This window comes from Octopus sinensis, linkage group LG23 (assembly GCF_006345805.1).
Source record: "Octopus sinensis linkage group LG23, ASM634580v1, whole genome shotgun sequence".
NCBI classification, from domain to species: Eukaryota; Metazoa; Mollusca; class Cephalopoda; order Octopoda; family Octopodidae; genus Octopus; species Octopus sinensis.
The window spans coordinates 23,319,386-23,338,398 of NC_043019.1; the positions used below are offsets into that span (position 1 = coordinate 23,319,386).

The 19,013-nt window shown below is 38.9% G+C and overlaps 1 protein-coding gene across 1 annotated transcript in view; it reads right to left on the minus strand.

Annotated features, from left to right (window-relative positions):
- LOC115223397 (ATP-dependent RNA helicase DDX54) overlaps positions 1 to 19,013 on the minus strand; it is a 31,334-nt gene that overhangs the window by 6,386 nt on the left and 5,935 nt on the right. The window contains exons 5-15 of the mRNA XM_029793910.2: positions 17,950 to 17,999; positions 15,561 to 15,602; positions 14,698 to 14,793; positions 12,924 to 13,107; positions 11,673 to 11,804; positions 10,398 to 10,608; positions 7,782 to 7,931; positions 6,580 to 6,671; positions 4,953 to 5,088; positions 3,093 to 3,166; positions 123 to 329 (exon numbers count right to left, since the gene is read on the minus strand). Coding sequence (XP_029649770.2) covers positions 123 to 329; positions 3,093 to 3,166; positions 4,953 to 5,088; positions 6,580 to 6,671; positions 7,782 to 7,931; positions 10,398 to 10,608; positions 11,673 to 11,804; positions 12,924 to 13,107; positions 14,698 to 14,793; positions 15,561 to 15,602; positions 17,950 to 17,999 — 1,374 coding nt within the window. The remainder of the gene's footprint in view (positions 1 to 122; positions 330 to 3,092; positions 3,167 to 4,952; positions 5,089 to 6,579; positions 6,672 to 7,781; positions 7,932 to 10,397; positions 10,609 to 11,672; positions 11,805 to 12,923; positions 13,108 to 14,697; positions 14,794 to 15,560; positions 15,603 to 17,949; positions 18,000 to 19,013) is intronic.

Here is a 19,013-nt window from a genome sequence, read left to right on the forward strand (position 1 = left end):
AATACCGCTAAGTATTTCGCCCGACGTGCTAACGCTTCTACCATCCAACCTAAGCCACAACGGAAGGCAAACATCAATTGATGGACATGAGAATGGGCGAAAGGAGATAAGCAAATATTTACCTCAATGTTAGCTTCATCAACAGCATCATTAGCAGCTGTTACAGAACTTTCTGGATTAGCATCCGCCTTCATCATCTCTTCTTCGGCGATCTTGTCTTCCTTCTTGGTGATGGTCCGCTTGATTGTACGATCGTGGTGTCTCCTCTTCTCTTTCATCATCTCCAGCTGTTTCGTACTTTTGTTGTTGGCACAAATTTCAAACACCGTCTGTAAGGTAATTTTTTTTTATAACAACAACAATGATAATTAGAATAATTAGATAATTAGAATAATAATTAATTAAGACAAAATTTGTAAATTTACTTTATACATTGCAAGTTAAAGACTTCCCTGTGCTTGATATTTCATTTTATTTTGCCCCCTTCAGCATTTAAACCAGCCATATCCAGCCAAAATATTTTCCCTGTTTTATGTTCAATCTGGTCAGATCAGATTTCTCAGACCTACCTGCAATGTCATTTTAAAAAATTAACAGTTATAGGCGTAGGAGTGGCTGTGTAGTAAGTAGCTTGCTTACAAACCACATGGTTCCGGGTTCCGTCCCACTGCATGGTACCTTGGGCAAGTGTCTTCTACTATAACCTCGGGCCGACCAAAACCTTGTGAATGGATTTGATAAACGGAAACTGAAAGAAGCCCAGAGTATATATGTGTATGTATATATATATATATATATATATATTGTTACGGAATCACCCGTCGTCGCCCGTCCCGAACGGCTCACACAAGTTCCGCCATGGAACCCAAAGAGGCGGAGAGAGGAGATACAGATAGATACTGCCACAACCTCAACAGCACAGAGATACAGAGGCACAACCCGAGATACAACCCAAAGAGGCAAGGCAACAACTGGCAACACTGGCTTATATTCAAACAACAGTTTATACGACAATTACAATTGTTACAACATCAAGATACATCAAAGCATGCACGTGACTACTCAATACATAATACAACATCATGTAACAATTCAAGAGTACACGTCCCAAGACAACAGTTCTTTAAAGTCTCTTCCTAAACATCACAATCAACAAGTCCTTTACTCTTCTTCTTCACAATGTCCTTTATCGACCACATCGACAGAGTCCTTGACTGTTCTTTTCACTGTTCAATACACCGTGACACATATCAATGCACAAACACATACCTCAATTCCTAATTGAATCTGCCAGTGTCCCATTCCTCTCAATACTGCTAATTCCTCTGAATACTGCTAATTCCCTTCTGTGCCGCCAAGCTTTCTCGCATCCAACTTGCTCCTAAGAATTCCAACGCTTGCTCCTTAAATCCAAGGTCTGTCTGTCTTCTTCGAGGACCGGCCAGCGACTCCAAGATCCGTCTGTGTTCTTCGACGACCGCTCAACGACTGCCCTTTTTGACGACCAACTCCGAACTGCCAGACCTCACTTCGTCTCTGTCCTTCTTCCACTCCCCTCATCTCCCTCTGTCTATATCGCTCTTACCCTTTCTAACTGCCCTGGTCCTTATACCCTATCTATATCGCCTGCTGTCTCTTAGCCTTTCTATCTGTCCCTTAGTCTTATACTCTATTTCTCTCATGACAGCTCTACCAAACTCTCTGCCTGTCCTTCTCTCCTACTGTCAATACCCCCTCCATCTGCTCTTAGATTCCCTTAATCTGTCCTCCTCTTCACTTCTTCAAGGGATGGTTAGAATGACCTCCAATCGACCGCACAAGGCCAGAAAGGTCTCATTAATCTCCCAGTAGACAAAGGACCCGTCACATTTTTACCAGACATGCTGGAACCATAATTCCTAAGTGGGTCACCAGAAATGCACTTAGCCAACCGTAACAATATGTATGTGTGTGTGTTGTCCTCCCAACATCACTTGACAACCGATGCTGGTGTGTTTACGTCCCCATAACTTAGCAGTTTGGCAAAAGAGACCGATAGAATAAGTACTAGGCTTACAAAGAATAAATCCTGGGGGGTCGATTTGCTCAACTAAAAGGCGGTGCTTCAGCATGGTAACAGTCAAATGACTGAAACAAGTGAAAGAGCTACCTCATCAAAATCTCAAAGCTACAAGATAATACATGATTAATTCAAGATAATGAGAATAAATAAGCATTACTTTTGACAGAATAATGTGAAAGCTAAAAGGTTAATCACCATTACTAGTTTTATCATGTATAATATAACTAACAACTACAGGTAAAATTTAGTATACTCTTACTCTTTTACTCGTTTCAGTCATTTGACTGTGGCCATGCTGTAGCACCGCCTTTTAGTCGAGCAAATCGACCCCAGGATTTATTCTTTGTAAGCCTAATACTTATTCTATCGGTCTCTTTTGCCAAACCGCTAAGTGACGGGGACAAAAACACACCAGCATCGGTTGTCAAGCGACAAACACAGACATACAAACATACATGCACACATATATATATTATATATATATATATATAACATATATACGACGGGCTTCTTTCAGTTTCCGTCTACCAAATCCACTCACAAGGCTTTGGTTGGCCCGAGGCTATAGTAGAAGACACTTGCCCAAGGTGCCATGCAGTGGGACTGAACCCGGAACCATGTGGTTGGTAAACAAGCTACTTACCACACAGCCACTCCTGCGCCTATGTTAATTATATTACCTCACCATGCCCTAAACCTTAATGCTCCCTTGGGAACAGTACCACCCACACTGAGAAATTCTGCTCTAAGTGATAGAGATCCAGCAAATATTTGATAGGTTTTTTTTAAGGGTGGAGCTTGTATAAAGCTGAGGTAATAACTTACAATCCAAGGAGAAGCCTCTATAATCTATAGGGAAAGAGTTTACTCAACTGCGAGAAATAGTAGCCATGTTTCCCTCACATCACACCCTACTTTACAAAACAAAACAATAAATACATAGGACAACATTGTCAAATGGTCAAATCTGAAATGTCTTTGATCTTGGGGCTGATCTGTGGATAAATAACAATAACAACAACACACTCACCAAATTGGCTTTATACTTATGTAAGGCATTCATAAAATCTGCACGTTTCAGGTCATTTTTGGATATATGTTCACCTGAAGAAGAGGACACATAGATGGAAAGAATAAATTAGCAAGAATACCAATCAATATGTGGCGTCAACAACAACATAGCTATAAATTTATCCTAGGTATGGTGATGTGGTTAAATAGTTGGATTTTTAACCTCGTGGTTTCGGGTTCAATCCGAAGATGTGACATCTTATTAAGATAGCTACTTCAATTCTAAGATTGCCTATGTTGTGTTCCATGGCTATGAAAGATTTGAGCTACCAGACTCAAGACCTTATCATATCAATCAGAGTCACAGGATGTATAAGTGTAATAAGTTTAAACCTTCATTAAACAACAAGAACTACACAATGCAAATTGGTCATTCTCACAACAATAAATGCACAAGTCACTACCTTCTCTCACAAATCTGAGCAAAGATATCAGCTCTATACCTTCTCCTATATCCCCTACTATCCTAACGAAAGGGCTCTAACTCCAAAATGTCAAAGAAATACAATGTAAAACATTAACTGTTGTTCTGTTATCATTCATTCTAAATAGATTTGACCTTGTGCCACATAAAAAGCACCTGGTACACTCAGTAAAGTGGTTGGCATTAGGAAGGGAATCCAGCCATAGAAACCATGCCAAAACAGACAGCAGAGCTTAGCACAGTCCTCTGGCTAGCCAGCTCCTGTCAAATTGTGCAACCTATGCCAACATAGAAAACAGACAGATGATGGGATACACACATACATACATATACATATATATATATATATATATATATATATATATATATATATATATCAGACAATACTTCATGCAAACTATATATATATATAAAAAGAAGCACTGGTTATAGAACAAACATTAAATTTGGGTCAACGACTTTACACAGAACCACCACCCCTCAAACATTTAATCATATATAAAAATCACCATGGTTCCCATACACATAAAAAATTATACATATACATAAAATCACAGAAGGTAAATATATATATATATATTCTAATGAAATACAAATAGAACAGCTTATCAAAAGTTAAATATAATGACTAAAAATTTCAAAACTATCAAAAGGCCTAATGGACAAATATAAAATAAAGATAAAAATAAAATAAAATAAGTGTCCACTGACTAAAAAGATTTTTATCAGACGATTAAAATATTAAAAAAATCTTTTTTAATTATCTGAAAAAAAAATTTTTTTTTAAATATTTGGGAAAATTTTTTACTCCCCTCACACAAGTACGTTCAAAGTTCATAATAAACAGATATCACCAGTCAAATTCCACATTCACATATATCTATGGCCATTTTGGGAGATCACCTCCGCAGTTCATTTACAGTGAAGTGCATCACAGTGATGACCCCCTCATCATGGGTTGGACGGTTCAACTGGGGTCTGGCAAGCCCGAAGGCTGCACCAGGCCCAGTCTGATCTGGCAGTGTTTCTACAGCTGGATGCCCTTCCTAACGCCAATACAAGCTTATATAATGACAAGCTTATGTAATTTAAGCTTATATAATTTATAAGCTTATATAATTCATATATGACAAGCTTATATAATTTAAGAAGAACCCACCAGCAGACCAGTCCAAATTTTCTATAGAAAAAAAAAGACTACTGCTAAACACACAGGTGGCTGTAGTAAACAGAAATTTAACCTCATAAGCATAAAAAACAAAAATCTAATTATTCCAGTATAAAATTTGAAATTATTTCAAAGGTTAAACTGAAATCTAACAATAACTGAACCAAACTCACCACCCGTCATCCACATCTCACCCTGCATCAAAAAGACATGTCAGAAAAACTTACAGAAAATAGGATGGATCCCAATATTGAGTGCTCCATTATCAAGTTCTTTCATTCTCTTCACAGACTCTCCAGCCGGTGGTGGTCGTGTCTTGACATACTGCTTGTAGGCTTTTTCACAGACTTGCGTCATATTTTGCTGAAATTACAAAAAAAAGAGAAAAATGTAAACCCACTGTAAAAAGCTTAGGCTATGGTGATATACCCCAGATATACCCTATATTGGTCATGGGCCACTCTAGAGATCATAGCTTGTCCCATACAACTTAGTGTATGTCACAATCATGTTTTCACCCATTCTTCTTCCAACCAATGAAGACAAGGGGTTTTTCATTGGTTACTTGTCCTGCTAGAAATGAAATGGTGACCAAATCTCCCTATATTTACAGTGTAGTCTTGCCTAAGCTACTACACATTCAGAGTGGACCTGAAACTACATGATTGCACAGAAAGCTTGATCTAGGTGGAGGAAGTGGCCAAGTCAGAGCATCAGACAAAAACTTACATTTTGTTTAATGCTTGCATGGATCAGATTAAATTGGTTTCAGCCAGATTTTCTACCGTTACATGCTCTTCCTGTAGCTAATCGTCACCTGTTTCCAAGCTGGATAATACTTCCCTCATACCTAAGGCAGTGAGCTGGCAGAACCATTTGTGTACCAGGCAAAATACTTAGCGGCATTTTGTCCATCTTTAATATTCTCAGTTCAAATTCTGCCATAGTCAACTTAGCCTCTCATCCTTTCAGAGTTGATAAAGTAAGTACCAGTTGAAATCTGGGGTTGATGTAATCGACTTACACCCGTCTCCGAAATTGCTGGCTTTGTGCCAAAATTTGAAACCATTATTATTATTATTATTATTATTATTCAGTAGTTTTATTTTTATAGCGTGCTTTCACTTCACTACCGAGCGCAGCTCTGTGTGCCTTAGGTATGTGCTGTGATTTGTTGTGATGCTCTGATGGTTATTGTATGGAAAGTGTTCTGCGTAGGATGTGTGCAATGCCTAGCAGTGCAATTTTCTGTATGTTATATGTGTTTGTAAGTCCTGGTGTTTTTGTTATGTATTTGTCTGAATATTTATTATTATTATTATTATATTATTATTATTATTCAGTAGTTTTATTTTTATAGCGTGCTTTCACTTCACTACCGAGCGCAGCTCTGTGTGCCTTAGGTATGTGCTGTGATTTGTTGTGATGCTCTGATGGTTATTGTATGGAAAGTGTTCTGCGTAGGATGTGTGCAATGCCTAGCAGTGCAATTTTCTGTATGTTATATGTGTTTGTAAGTCCTGGTGTTTTTGTTATGTATTTGTCTGAATATTTATTATTATTATTATTATTATTATTATTATTAAGTGGTGAGCTGGCAGAATTGTTAGCATGCTGTGCAAAATGCTTAGGGAAATTTCATCTGTTCTTACATTCTGAGTTCAAATTCCAGGGAGGCTGACTTTACCTTTTATCTTTTATCTTTTCGGAATCAATAAATTAAAATACCATTCAAATACTAGGGTCAATGTGATCAACTGTCCCTCTCCAACAAATTTTAGGGCCTGTGCCTATAGTAGAAAGGATTTTTATTATTATTATCAGCGAAGAATTAATAAATAATTTAATACTTACAATATCGATGTTTTCTGTGTGCCACCGCGATAGTGTGTCCTGCCAGACATCGATCAGGGAACTTGGTACCGAGCCAAGTAAACCGTCCTTATCTACAAAACAAATCATATTTATAATAATAAAAAAAAAAAGTGGACATCATCGTCATTGTTTAACACTGACCCTCCATGCTGGCATAGGTTGGATGGTTTGGCAGGAGCTGGCCAGCTGGAGAGCTGTCCAACTGGGGTGGGGGCATTTATCATAGGGAAGGGTTGACATGGGGACAAGGAAGTGCAAGCCACTCTTTGCATCTTTGGCGTCTAATCTTTACCTCTTGATGTCTGTTATTTTCCATCTGGTCCATTCCCGTGACAATGACCTGTCACCACTTTGAGCAGTCCTTAGCTATTGTCTCCCAGGTATTTGGGTCAATAGAGCAGTTGGAGAGAGTGGACTTGAGCTGATCTTGAAAATGGAAATTGGAGGCTCTGTGTGGTCTGGTGCCAGGGGACAACTCTAGAAAGAGTAGTTGACAGAGGAGGTGCACGACAGAAATAATCAAACACTAATATAGATAATGGGCTTCCATGCAGTTTCCAACTACCGAATTTCACTCATAAAGCACTACTTGGTTTAGGAATGTGGTAGAAATCCCTTGTCCAAGATGTGCAGTGAGACTGAGCCCAAAACCACATGACTATGAAGTGAATGATTTTACCACATATGTACACATAGGCACAGGTGTGGCTGTGTGGTAAGAAACTTGCTTCACAACCACATGGTTCCAGGTTCAGTCCCACTGCGTGGCACCTTGGGCAAATGTCTTCTACTAAAACCTCAGGCCAACCAAACCCTTGTAAGTGGATTTGGTAGATGGAAACTGAAAAAAGCCCTGTATGTATGTATGTGTGTATCTATATATATATATATATATATATATATATATATATATATATTTGTGTGTGTCTTTGTCCCTACACCATCACTTGACAACTGATACTGGTGTGTTTATATCTCCAAAACTTAGCAGTTTGGCAAAAGAGACCCATAGAATAAGTACTAGGCTTACAAGGAATAAGTCCTGGGGTCGACTTCTTCAACTAAAACCCTTTAATGCAGTGCTCCAGCGTGGCCACAGTCAAACGGCCGAAACAAGGAAAAGAACAAAAGAATATACATGTGCATAATCATGCCTAAATATGTAAAACAATTCAAATCACCTGATGTCTCCTCTGCTTTCTTCTTTCCCTCAACTGGAACATACTGAAACGGTCGACCAAGAAATATATGGAGATCTATAAGGTAAGGGATTTCTTCGGAACACACAATAGAATAGGCAGTGCCACTTCTACCAGCACGTGCGACTCGACCTTTGCGAAAATGGAAAAACAAAGTCAATACAACAAATGAGTAAATTGACATTTCATTGGAAATGTATATACACATATCTTTATCTATATATAGCACAATGCATATATCTATGGACACACACACATATATATATATATATATATATTTCAAAAAATTAACGTAAACACAACTAACAGAATATTTTACAAAAACATAACAGAAAATTCATAGCTTATTCTTCATCAGTTGATGTCCAAAAGATCATTACGATTTTGTGCCTTTGACTGGCATCCGTGCTAGTGGAGTGCTAAGAGTACCATACGAGCATGGCTTCCATGCCAGTGGCACGTAAAAAACACCATTCGAGCGTGATCGTTACCTGCGTCGCCTTACTGGCACTTGTGCTGGTGGCACGTGAAAAAACATTTGAGCAAGGTGGTTGTCAGTGCCACTGGACTGGCTCCTGTGCAGGTGGCACATGAAAAGCACCATTTGAGCGTGGCTGTTGCCAGTACCGCCTGACTGGCCCTCGCGCCAATGGCACGTAAAAGTACCCACTACACTCTTGGAGTGGTTGGCGTTAGGAAGGGCATCCAGCTGTAGAAACTCTGCGAGATCAGATTGGAGTCTGGTGCAGCCATCTGGTTCGCCAGACCTCGGTCAAATCGTCCAACCCATGCTAGCATGGAAAGCGGACACTAAACAATGATGATGATGATGATTTTAGCATCTACTTTTTGATGCTTGCATGGGTCAGATGCAGCTTATTAAGATAGATTTTCTGACTTGGTGCCTTGCCTCTTCCCAACCCTCACCAGTAATAAATATATCCTCCTGACCAGGCACGTTTCAGCAGAATATTGGGAATCAATGACATTCATTTACAATAATCACACAATATCAAGACAAGGAGACACAAACATAAATACAAACATACATACATATATAAACATAAATACACACATAGGCGTAGGAGTGGCTGTGTGATAAGTAGCTTGTTTACCAACCACGTGGTTCCAGGTTCAGTCCCACTGCATGGCACCTTGGGCAAGTGTCTTCTACATCATCATCATTGTTTAGTGTCCGCTTTCCATGCTAGCATGGGTTGGACGATTTGACTGAGGTCTGACGAACCAGATGGCTGCACCAGACTCCAAAGCCTTGTGAGTGGATTTGGTAGACGGAAACTGAAAGAAGACCGTCGTATATGTGTATATATGTGTATATGCATGTGTGTGTCTGTGTTTGTCCTCCTAGCATTGCTTGACAACCGATGCTGGTGTGTTTGCGTCCCCGTTACTTGGCGGTTCGGCAAAAGAGACCGATAGAATAAGTACTGGGCTTACAAAAGAATAAGTCCTGGGGTCGAGTTGCTCGATTAAAGGCGGTGCTCCAGCATGGCCGCAGTCAAATGACTGAAACAAGTAAAAGAGTATATAAACACAAATACACACATATGTATGCATGTATATTACATCATCACCTTCATCATCATCATCAGTGAACGCCTGATTTCCATGTTGGCATGGTTTGACCAGAGCTCGGAAGCTGCATCAGGCTCCAGATTGATTTGGGATGGTTTCTACAGTTGGATACCCTTCCTAACACCAACCACTTTACAGAGTGTGCTGAATGCTTTTATGTGGCACTGCACAGGTGCTTTATATATGAACGCACTCTTAGCTACATATACACATATATATATGATGGGCTTCTTTCAGTTTCTCTCTTCCAAATCACAAGGCTTTGAACAGCCTGGGATGATAATAAATGACAATTGCTCAATGCGCCACACTGGGATTGAACCTGAAACCATGTGGTTGGGAAATGAATTTCTGAACCACACACCAATCCCTGCATAAAATGATGATGATAATAATAGATGTTACTTCACATAATATACTAGAAACTAAAATTGTGTAAAGTGATCACAGCCAAAAACTTCACTCACACTCTAATTAAAGTGCTAACATCAATGTTAACGACATACATGCAAGTCTCTATGTGACTACTCAACTGCTAGAAAGAGCAGTCAAATCTCTCTCAAATCAAACTGTACCATCTTAAAAAAAATAAAAAGAAAAACGATGGACACATCAGAAACAAAGTTCCTGGTATACAAGAAGATGAAAAGGCGGTGAACTGGCAGAATCGTTAGCACACAGGGCGAAATGCTTAGTGGTATTTCGTCTGTCTTTACGTTCTGGGTTCAAATTCCGCCGAGGTTGACTTTGCCTTTCATCCTTTCGGGGTCGCTAAATTAAGTACCAGTCACGCACTGGGTTCGATCTAATCGACTTAATCTCTTTGTCTGTCCTTGTTTGTCTTCTCTGTGTTTAGCCCCTTGTGGGCAGTAAAGAAATAGGTATACAAGAAGATGAAATGATTGCAGCTAGTTAGCCTTTGATCATAGGTCTGACTGCTATATCAGACTGACCTGGGGCTAAATAACAACAGCACCAACAATAACAACAAACATGACATACCCACTCTGTGTATGAAAAGTTTTGGCTTGCCCGGGAAGTTGTAATTAATGACGTTGTCCAAGAGAGGGACATCGATGCCTCTTGCTGCCAAATCAGTAACTATTAAGACGTTGACTCGTTTGTGCTGGAATTTGGCAATGTTGATTTTACGAGCAGAAGCATCAAGAGAACTGTAGACGAATGTATTCTTGATGTCGGCTGAGTTCAAAAGCTGTAAAATATCAAAGACACACAGAAAGGTTTTCAAACTATAACATCACCAACACCACCTTCATCACCATTTTAATGCCCCCCCTTCCTTTTTATGTTTGCATGGGTCAAAATGAGAGTATGCTGAAGTAAAATTTTCTACAACTTCTTGCCCTGCCTCATGCTAACTTCCACCCACTTCCAAGCAAGAACACCCCCATGGAACCACTAACTAGTTTATCAAACTATAATGACAGGGTTATGCAGACAACAGAAAACAAACGTCACCGGTTTCATGAAGAGTGAGCCCAGTGTGTGTGTGTGTGTGTGTGTGTGTGTGTGTGTGTGGGTGTAGTGAGGGATAATCAACCACTTGACTCGACCATGCAGAGGGACTGCCTTGAAGGCAGTAAAAACAATAAAAAATTACTAATTCATCAATGAGCCACATAAAAAGCATTGTTGTGGTTGCTGGTCTCATGTAAAGAGCACTGGTGTTGGTGCCATGTAAAAAGCATTCAGAACACTCTGTGCAGTGGTTGGCATTAGGAAGGGCTTCCAGCTGTAGAAACCAAGTCAAAACAGACGATGGAGCTTGGTGCAGCCCCTGGTCTTACCAGTTCCTGTCAAGCCATCCAATCCATGGAAAACAGATGCTAAACGTCAATGATGACGTTAACCCCTTAATATTTAAGCTGGCTATATATTAAGATATTCTACCTGTTTTATGTTCAACCAACCAGATTTGACCCCTCATACCTATCCTACAATGTCATTCTAAAAATAAGCCATCACAGCATTGGAACCTCAAAGCTACAAGATAATAAATGTTTAATCTAAGACAATCTAAGTAAATAAGTATTACATTTGACAGAGTAATCTGAATGTTAAAAGGTTAAACAACAATATTAATTAATTAATTAGTTGATTAATATATTGAAAGAAGCAGAGGCATGTGGTAATAGAGTGAACTTGTTAACCTGTACTCTATTGGTGGTACTTTAGGAAAATATATGTATGCAGACAGGGTTTGGATGAAGGAGCAGAAGAGTATAAAGCTGAGAAGATGAATACTTGAAGGCTTACCATTGACAGTAGTTCCACATGGTGTTTGGTGGCAGCAAACACAACGGTTTGTTCAAAAGGTTTCACAACCGATTTCAAAAGATACAACAGCAAAGACGGTTTTTCAACAGAACGGCAATAGAAGTAAGCAGTCTGGTTTGAAAATAGGAAATTAATAAATTTTAATCACAACCGAAAAGGTGAAAGACATGAAAGAAAGAAAGAAAGAGAGAGAGAGAGGGAGAGAAGAGAGATAAAAATAGAAATATTGATTAGATCCATTGAGTCAAGTACACCAACATCAAAATCAATGGAAACTGCAGTTGTGATCCCTGTGCCGGTGGCACGTAAAAAGCACCATCCGAATCGTGGCCGATGCCAGCGCCGCCTTGACTGGCTTCCGTGCCGGTGGCACGTAAAATGCACCAATCCGATCATGGCTGTTGCCAGCCTCACCTGGCACGTAAAAAGCACCCACTACACTCAGAGTGGTAGGCGTTAGGAAGGGCATCCAGCTGTAGAAACACTGCCAGATCAGACTGGAGCCTGGTGCAGCCTCCTGGCTTCCCAGATCCCTGGTCGAACCGTCCAACCCATGCTAGCATGGAGAACGGATGTTAAACGATGATGATGACTTCTCCATGCTTGCATAGTTCAGAGGGAATTCACTGAGGCAAATTTTCTACAGCCAGAGGCCCTTCTTGTCACTAACCCTTTCCAAGCAAGGTAATATTTCCTCATGGCTAGACATGTTTTGCATGAAAGATGAGGACACGTGTTTACAACCATCACATGGTGTCAAGATGATAAGGCACATACTTGCTCTGTGTGTGTGTGTGTGTGTGCGTGCGGGTACAGTGTTGGACAAACTAAATAATGATGGTGACCTGAAATTGTACTTGCTTCAGTTTTTGTCTATAAGGACCAGAAGTTCTATGAGCGTGGAATCATGAAGTTGCCAGAAAGATGGCAAAAGGTCATCGAACAAAATGGAAAATATCTAATCGATTAAAGTCCATTCTTTGTATGAAAAGCAATGACTTTTATTTCACACCCTCATTTTCTTTCCAAATCCTGCTGCATTCCACGTGGAATTTTTGGTCTTCCAAAGTCATCTTAGCATAAGTCAACTGTCCATTATCCAGCTGTAAATTTTGGTCTCAAAACTTCGACTTGTATACCAAGAAATATCGTAGATAGATAGAGAAATAAAGGGAGGTGAGAGAGCAAGAGGGGAAGAAAGAAACAAAGAGAGTAATAGGACTATATTACCTTCAGCTGGTCACTCAGTTTATTGTCAACATCTAATCGCACTAGAGTTGGGTTATTTAGACCGGCCTTAGCAAATTCGACCATTTGCTTTGGCAGTGTGGCTGAGAATAAGAGGGTTTGTCTAGATTCTGGGAGACGTCGAAGAATCTCATCTAACTGTTCTTTGAATCCCATTTCAAACAGCCTAAAGAAATAAGAAGGAAAAAAAAAAACAGAAGAAAATCATTTTTTTTCTTACGTTTTTAATTATATTAGCATATTTATTTGTAGATATAAATAACACACACTTCTTTTTTCAAGAAGGAAACAAAACGTTTTACAACCATCACATGATGTCAAAATAAGACAAACACATGTGCATTTTGTGTGTGTGTGTGTGTGTGTGTGTGTGTATATCATAAGGGGAAAGTTTACGAAAATAAACAAAAGACGAAGGCAGGTGGAGTACAAACAAACAAATGTATTAATGTAGCGCTCAGGAATAGAAAAAGTCTTTTACGTTTCGAGCCTACGCTCTTCGACAGAAAGGGACACAGAAAAAAACAAGGAGAGAAAAAAATGCATGTAGGAGCTAACGATCTATCATGGCATCCTATATATCATACACACATATAGACAGATACATATATTTTCAAGCCAATGCAGTATATAATGTAATCATTCAAACACCATCATTATCTTTCCAAATCCTGCTGCATTTCACATGGAATTTTTGGTCTTCCAAAGTCATCTTAGCATAAGTCAACTGTCCATTATGCAGCTGTAAATTTTGGCCTCAAAAATTCAACTTGTATGCCAGAAAGTATCATAGATAGATAAACAGAGAAATAAAGAGGGGTGAGAGAGAAAGAGGGGAAGAGACGGAGAGAGTAATAATAGGACTACGCAACCATACACACACATACTCACAGATACCACACACACACACACACACACACACACACACACACACTCACATATACCAACCATCCTTCACACTCTTCTGTCCCAGAAAGCACTTCCTCTTCGTCCATTTACTTCTGGTCATTTCAAAAATGTAACTACACATGGACTACTGGCAATTTTTTTCCTCCTTCTTCCTTTCCTTTTGAACTTTCCTATCTCCACTGTTCCCGAATAAGAGCTATGCTCAAAACGTAAAACAGCCATTCTGTCTTTCCTTCTCTGAGCGTCTCATTAATTAATACTTTGCATGTGCTACATCCTCGCATGTAACTAACAGCATATAACAATCTCCAGTAGTTTGGTTGATACAGTGATGTGTGTGTGTGTGTGTATATATATATATATATATATATCATCATCATCATCATCATTTAGCGTCCGCTTTCCATGCTAGCATGGGTTGGACGGTTCAACTGGGGTCTGTGAAGCCAGAAGGCTGCATCAGGCCCAGTCTGATCTGGCAGTGTTTCTACAGCTGGATGCCCTTCCTAAGGCCAACCACTCTGTGAGTGTAGTGGGTGCTTTTTACGTGCCACCCACACAGGTGCCGGTCGGAGCTGGCAAACGGCCACGGACGGATGGTGCCTTTTACGTGCCACTGGCATGGAGGCCAGGCGAGGCTGGCAATATATATATATACACACACATATACATTTGTGTGTGTTTATATTATACAGTTGGGTTGAACACAAAACCACATGGTTAGAAAGCAAGCTTTCAACCACACAGCCTTGCCTGAAAAATAAAATAAAATAACATTGTATGTATTACAGGTGTGCATAATAAAAATTAGAACCTATTAACCTGCCAGCGGAAGTTATTTACTCACCTGTCGGCTTCATCAAAGACAACATATTGTAGGGATGACAGCTTCAGCTTCATTTCCATGACTACGTGGAGGAATCGGCCAGGAGTTGCAATGATTCTTTGAAGGTAGAAAATTTGACATCGATATAATGACACAAAATTATCCATTTATTTTACAGAATTTCTTTCTTTTTTTGGTGGGGGAGAGGAACTTAACACCTGTAGATAGCAGAACACACACACACACACTCAGGGTACTCAGACCTGGGTGAAGCTAACAGAATTTAGACAATAGAGGTCTCTCTCTCTCTCTCTAACCACTCAGTCGAAGTCGACTCTCAGTCACTCGTTGGATCAGTGTCCTCCAGTCAGTTCTATCCTGGGCCGCTCCCTTCAGACTGGCCATGTCCATTCTGGCATCACTCCTGAGGGTGTCAAGCCAGCGGGTTCTTGGGAGGCCTCTTCCTCTCTTGCCACTGACCATTCCGAGCATGATGTCCTTCTCCAGGGATTCTCTCTGCATAATATGACCGAAATATGCCAATCTACACTTGGTGATCCCAGCTTCTAGTGACATTTTCGGCCTTATCTGCTTAAGAACTTCTCCATTGGTGAGCCTCACTGTCCATGGAATCCGCAAAAGTCTCCTCCAACACCAAAGCTCGAATGCATTAATTCTCTTCTGGTCAGACAATAGAGGTAGACAGAACTAAAGGCAAACTCTACACAAGAGGGTAAAACAAAATTGTTTGCAATTTACAAAAAGTTCACACAACCAAGGAGCCCTACAATGAGTTGCAGTGCAGAAGATCAAACGTTGCTAATGTAGGGGGGGGGGCAGTTTAGAGGTGCAAAGATAGCAACAATGCATGCAGGTTTACTTACATGTCGGGTAATGAATGCATGGCAGAAAACTGATCTTCCATCCTGTAAAGAATTAGAACAATTAAAAGTTTTAAGATGGAGGAACACAATCAGGATATAAAAATTTTCATTAAGATATGTTTTAGACGATATGATAAGATCCTAAGACATGCTTAAATCAGAGGAAATAAATTGGAAGAGGATCTTAAGAGCACCATTGAAGTCTAGTTTTCAGTTTAGTTAAATTAAATTAAAAGGCTTTGCAGTTAGAATATTTGATATAAAAAGTTTTATTAAGATATGTCTTAGAGGATATGATAAGATCCTAAGACATGCTTAAATCAGAAGAAATAAATTGGAAGAGGATCTTAAGAGCACCATTGAAATCTAGTTTTCAGTTTAGTTAAATTAAATTAAAAGGCTTTGCAGTTAAAAAATGTGATACAAATAGTTTTATTAAGATATGTCTTAGAGGATATGATAAGATCCTAAAACACATTTAAATCAGGAGAAATACATTGGAAATAGTTACTCCTGTTAGCCAGAGGATCTTAAGGACACCACTGAAGTCTTGTTTTCAGTTTAGTTAAATTAAAAGTAGGCATGGTTTTGCTGTTAAAAAATTCCTTTTGAAATTATATGGTTTCAGGTTCAATTCTACAGCAGCACAGAACCTATTCTACGACCAGAATATCTGGTTGACCAAAGTAAAGAGGAACTAAATGGAAGTATATTGGGTAGACTGTGCCTGGTCAATGGTGCTAGAAGAATGTATTGGTCTTTCTATACATGAAGATGATTTTGTATGTATATAGCAGAGTTGAAAATTGATATAACCAAGATATTCTGTTGATCTGAAGAGCTAGCCTTCTATATCAGCATTGATTTGTAAATGGACAATAGTACTGTGCAATGTGTAGCATGCATATTAGTACAGACATGTAAAATAATTTATTATACATTGAAATTATTATTACATGAGGAAGGCTGTGAAACAGCTGTCATCCTACAGATATCAAAGTAAATAAATATATTCATCTTCCATACTGCCTTACTTTTTATGTTCTCTCTCTCTCTATATATACATATATATATACCAATTAAGGACTGAACACGAAAAGTGGACAGTCAACATGCTAGATATAGACGTCAAATCGCCATTCTCCACAAAAGATTATGTTCTCAGATCAAACTCAGCATGGGGAGAACATAATCTTTTGTGGAGAATGGCGATTTGACGTCTATATCTAGCATGTTGACTGTCCACTTTTCGTGTTCAGTCCTTAATTGGTATATATAAATATTTTAATCTTCGGATTCTTTTTTTAATATGCTAGACCACTGGTCTTAATTGATAAATATCAATTTCTACCCTTAATTAATTTTATATATATATATATATAAAATATACTGCTTTATTTTGAGATTGCTAATGTTAATACTCGCAATGTCGAAATTTTCTTTTAGTGGCTGGTATGTAATTGTATAATTGTATTTTCTGTACTGTATTAAAACATCCTGATGAGGGGAGTGTCAGTTTTGAAAATATGAAATATATCATATTTTTTGGCATGTCTCTGAAACGGCCTGCAGAGGGATTTTTAAATTTTTGTAATATTTTCATGGTATTTTAGTACATCCTTTTAATGTTTTATCATATCAAATTTTTATTATACCATTGTAAATTTAAAATTCACTGTATTTTATATATCGATATTTATCTATTTATATGTATTTTTATATTTATATATTAGGAATTTTTATATCCATTCCTGAGCATTATACCTGTTTGTTTTGTACACCACCTGTCTTTGCCTGTTGTTTTTTTCGTAAACTCTCCCTATATATATATATATATATATAATGTGTCAGTGAGTAGGATATTCAGATCACAATCATAAGATCATGAATTCAATACCCAGCAGTGTTATGTCCTTGAGCAAGACACACTATTTCACATTGCTCCAGCCCACTCAGCTGGCAAAAATGAGTTGTACCTGCTGTATTTCAAAGGGCCAGCCTCGTCACATTCTGTATCATACTGAATCTCCCCAAGAACTACATTAAGGGTATGTGTGTCTGTGGAGTGCTCAACCACTTGCATGTTAATTTCATGAGCAGGCTATTTTGTTAATCGGATCCAACTGGAACCCTCATCGTCGTAACCAGTGCAGTGCTAGTACCAGTATATATGTCCCCTTACAATTGTTTCACAACTGGTCTTGATTTGTTTGTGGTCTGTAACTTAGCATTTTTGGCGAAAGAGACCACTAGGATAAGTATCAACCTTCAAAAAAAAAGTACCGAGGGGTGGGGGTTGATCTGTTCAGCTAAATCCTCCTGCATGGTGGCCCAGCATGGCCACAGTCCAATGACTGAAACAAGTAAAAGATAAAAGAACTAAACTTACCGATCACCACCAAGAATGACTGCAGCGCTCAAACCAATGTGTTTGCCCAGCTAGAAAACAGAAAAAAAATGATCTTTGACAATTTAGAAATTAAAGAATCTCCAAGGAATGTTCTTTCACAATCTTTTGTCTCTTACCAACAGCAACTCTAACACAACATTAGTGTTACCCCTATTATCACCAACAAGGGAGATACTATGTGATCACCTGCTAGATATAGCAGCCAGATCTGCCTCAAATTACAGTCTACTGTTTAGGCAACAAAATGGACAGCATAGATCTATACATCTGCAAAAAAGACAGCATAGTCACGGCTAAAATGGATCAGAGTTGACCAGGGACTATACACCTACAGATACAACACAATCACCTCTCTACAACTTCATTTCTACTGCTACCAACAGCTAATGAGTCTCCATATGGTCACACAACCTGTTAAAGATAGCAGCTAATTTCCCTCAAATCACATCCTTTCTCTTGACAAAAAAAAGAGAAGGTCCCATTAGACCAATGGTTCTCAATCAGGGGACTCTTGGGGCTCCAGATAAGATTTTGTAGTTAAAGTTCATGTGTAATGAACTGGTTATACTTATACAATACACAAAATATTTTAACAATTTTTTTTATACGATTCCTAATAATATTGATTTCAAATTTTGGCACAAGGGGTATATCAATTACATCGACCCCAGTACTCAACTGGTACTTATTTTATTGACTCCAAAAGGATGACAGGCAAAGTGGATCTCGGTGGAATTTGAACTCAGAACATAAAGACAGGCGAAATGCTTCTAAGTAATTTGCCACCTACAATTCCTAATAGTATTAAATTATATAAAATATAATAGTCTTTAACTCTTTTACTTGTTTCAGTCATGTGACTGTGGCCATGCTTGAGCACCGCCTTTAGTCGAGCAAATCGACTCCAGGACTTATTCTTTGTAAACCTAGTACTTTTTCTATCGGTCTCTTTTGCCGAACCGCTAAGTTACGGGGACATAAACACACCAGCATCGGTTGTCAAGCAATGTTGGGGACACACACACAAACACACACATATATAC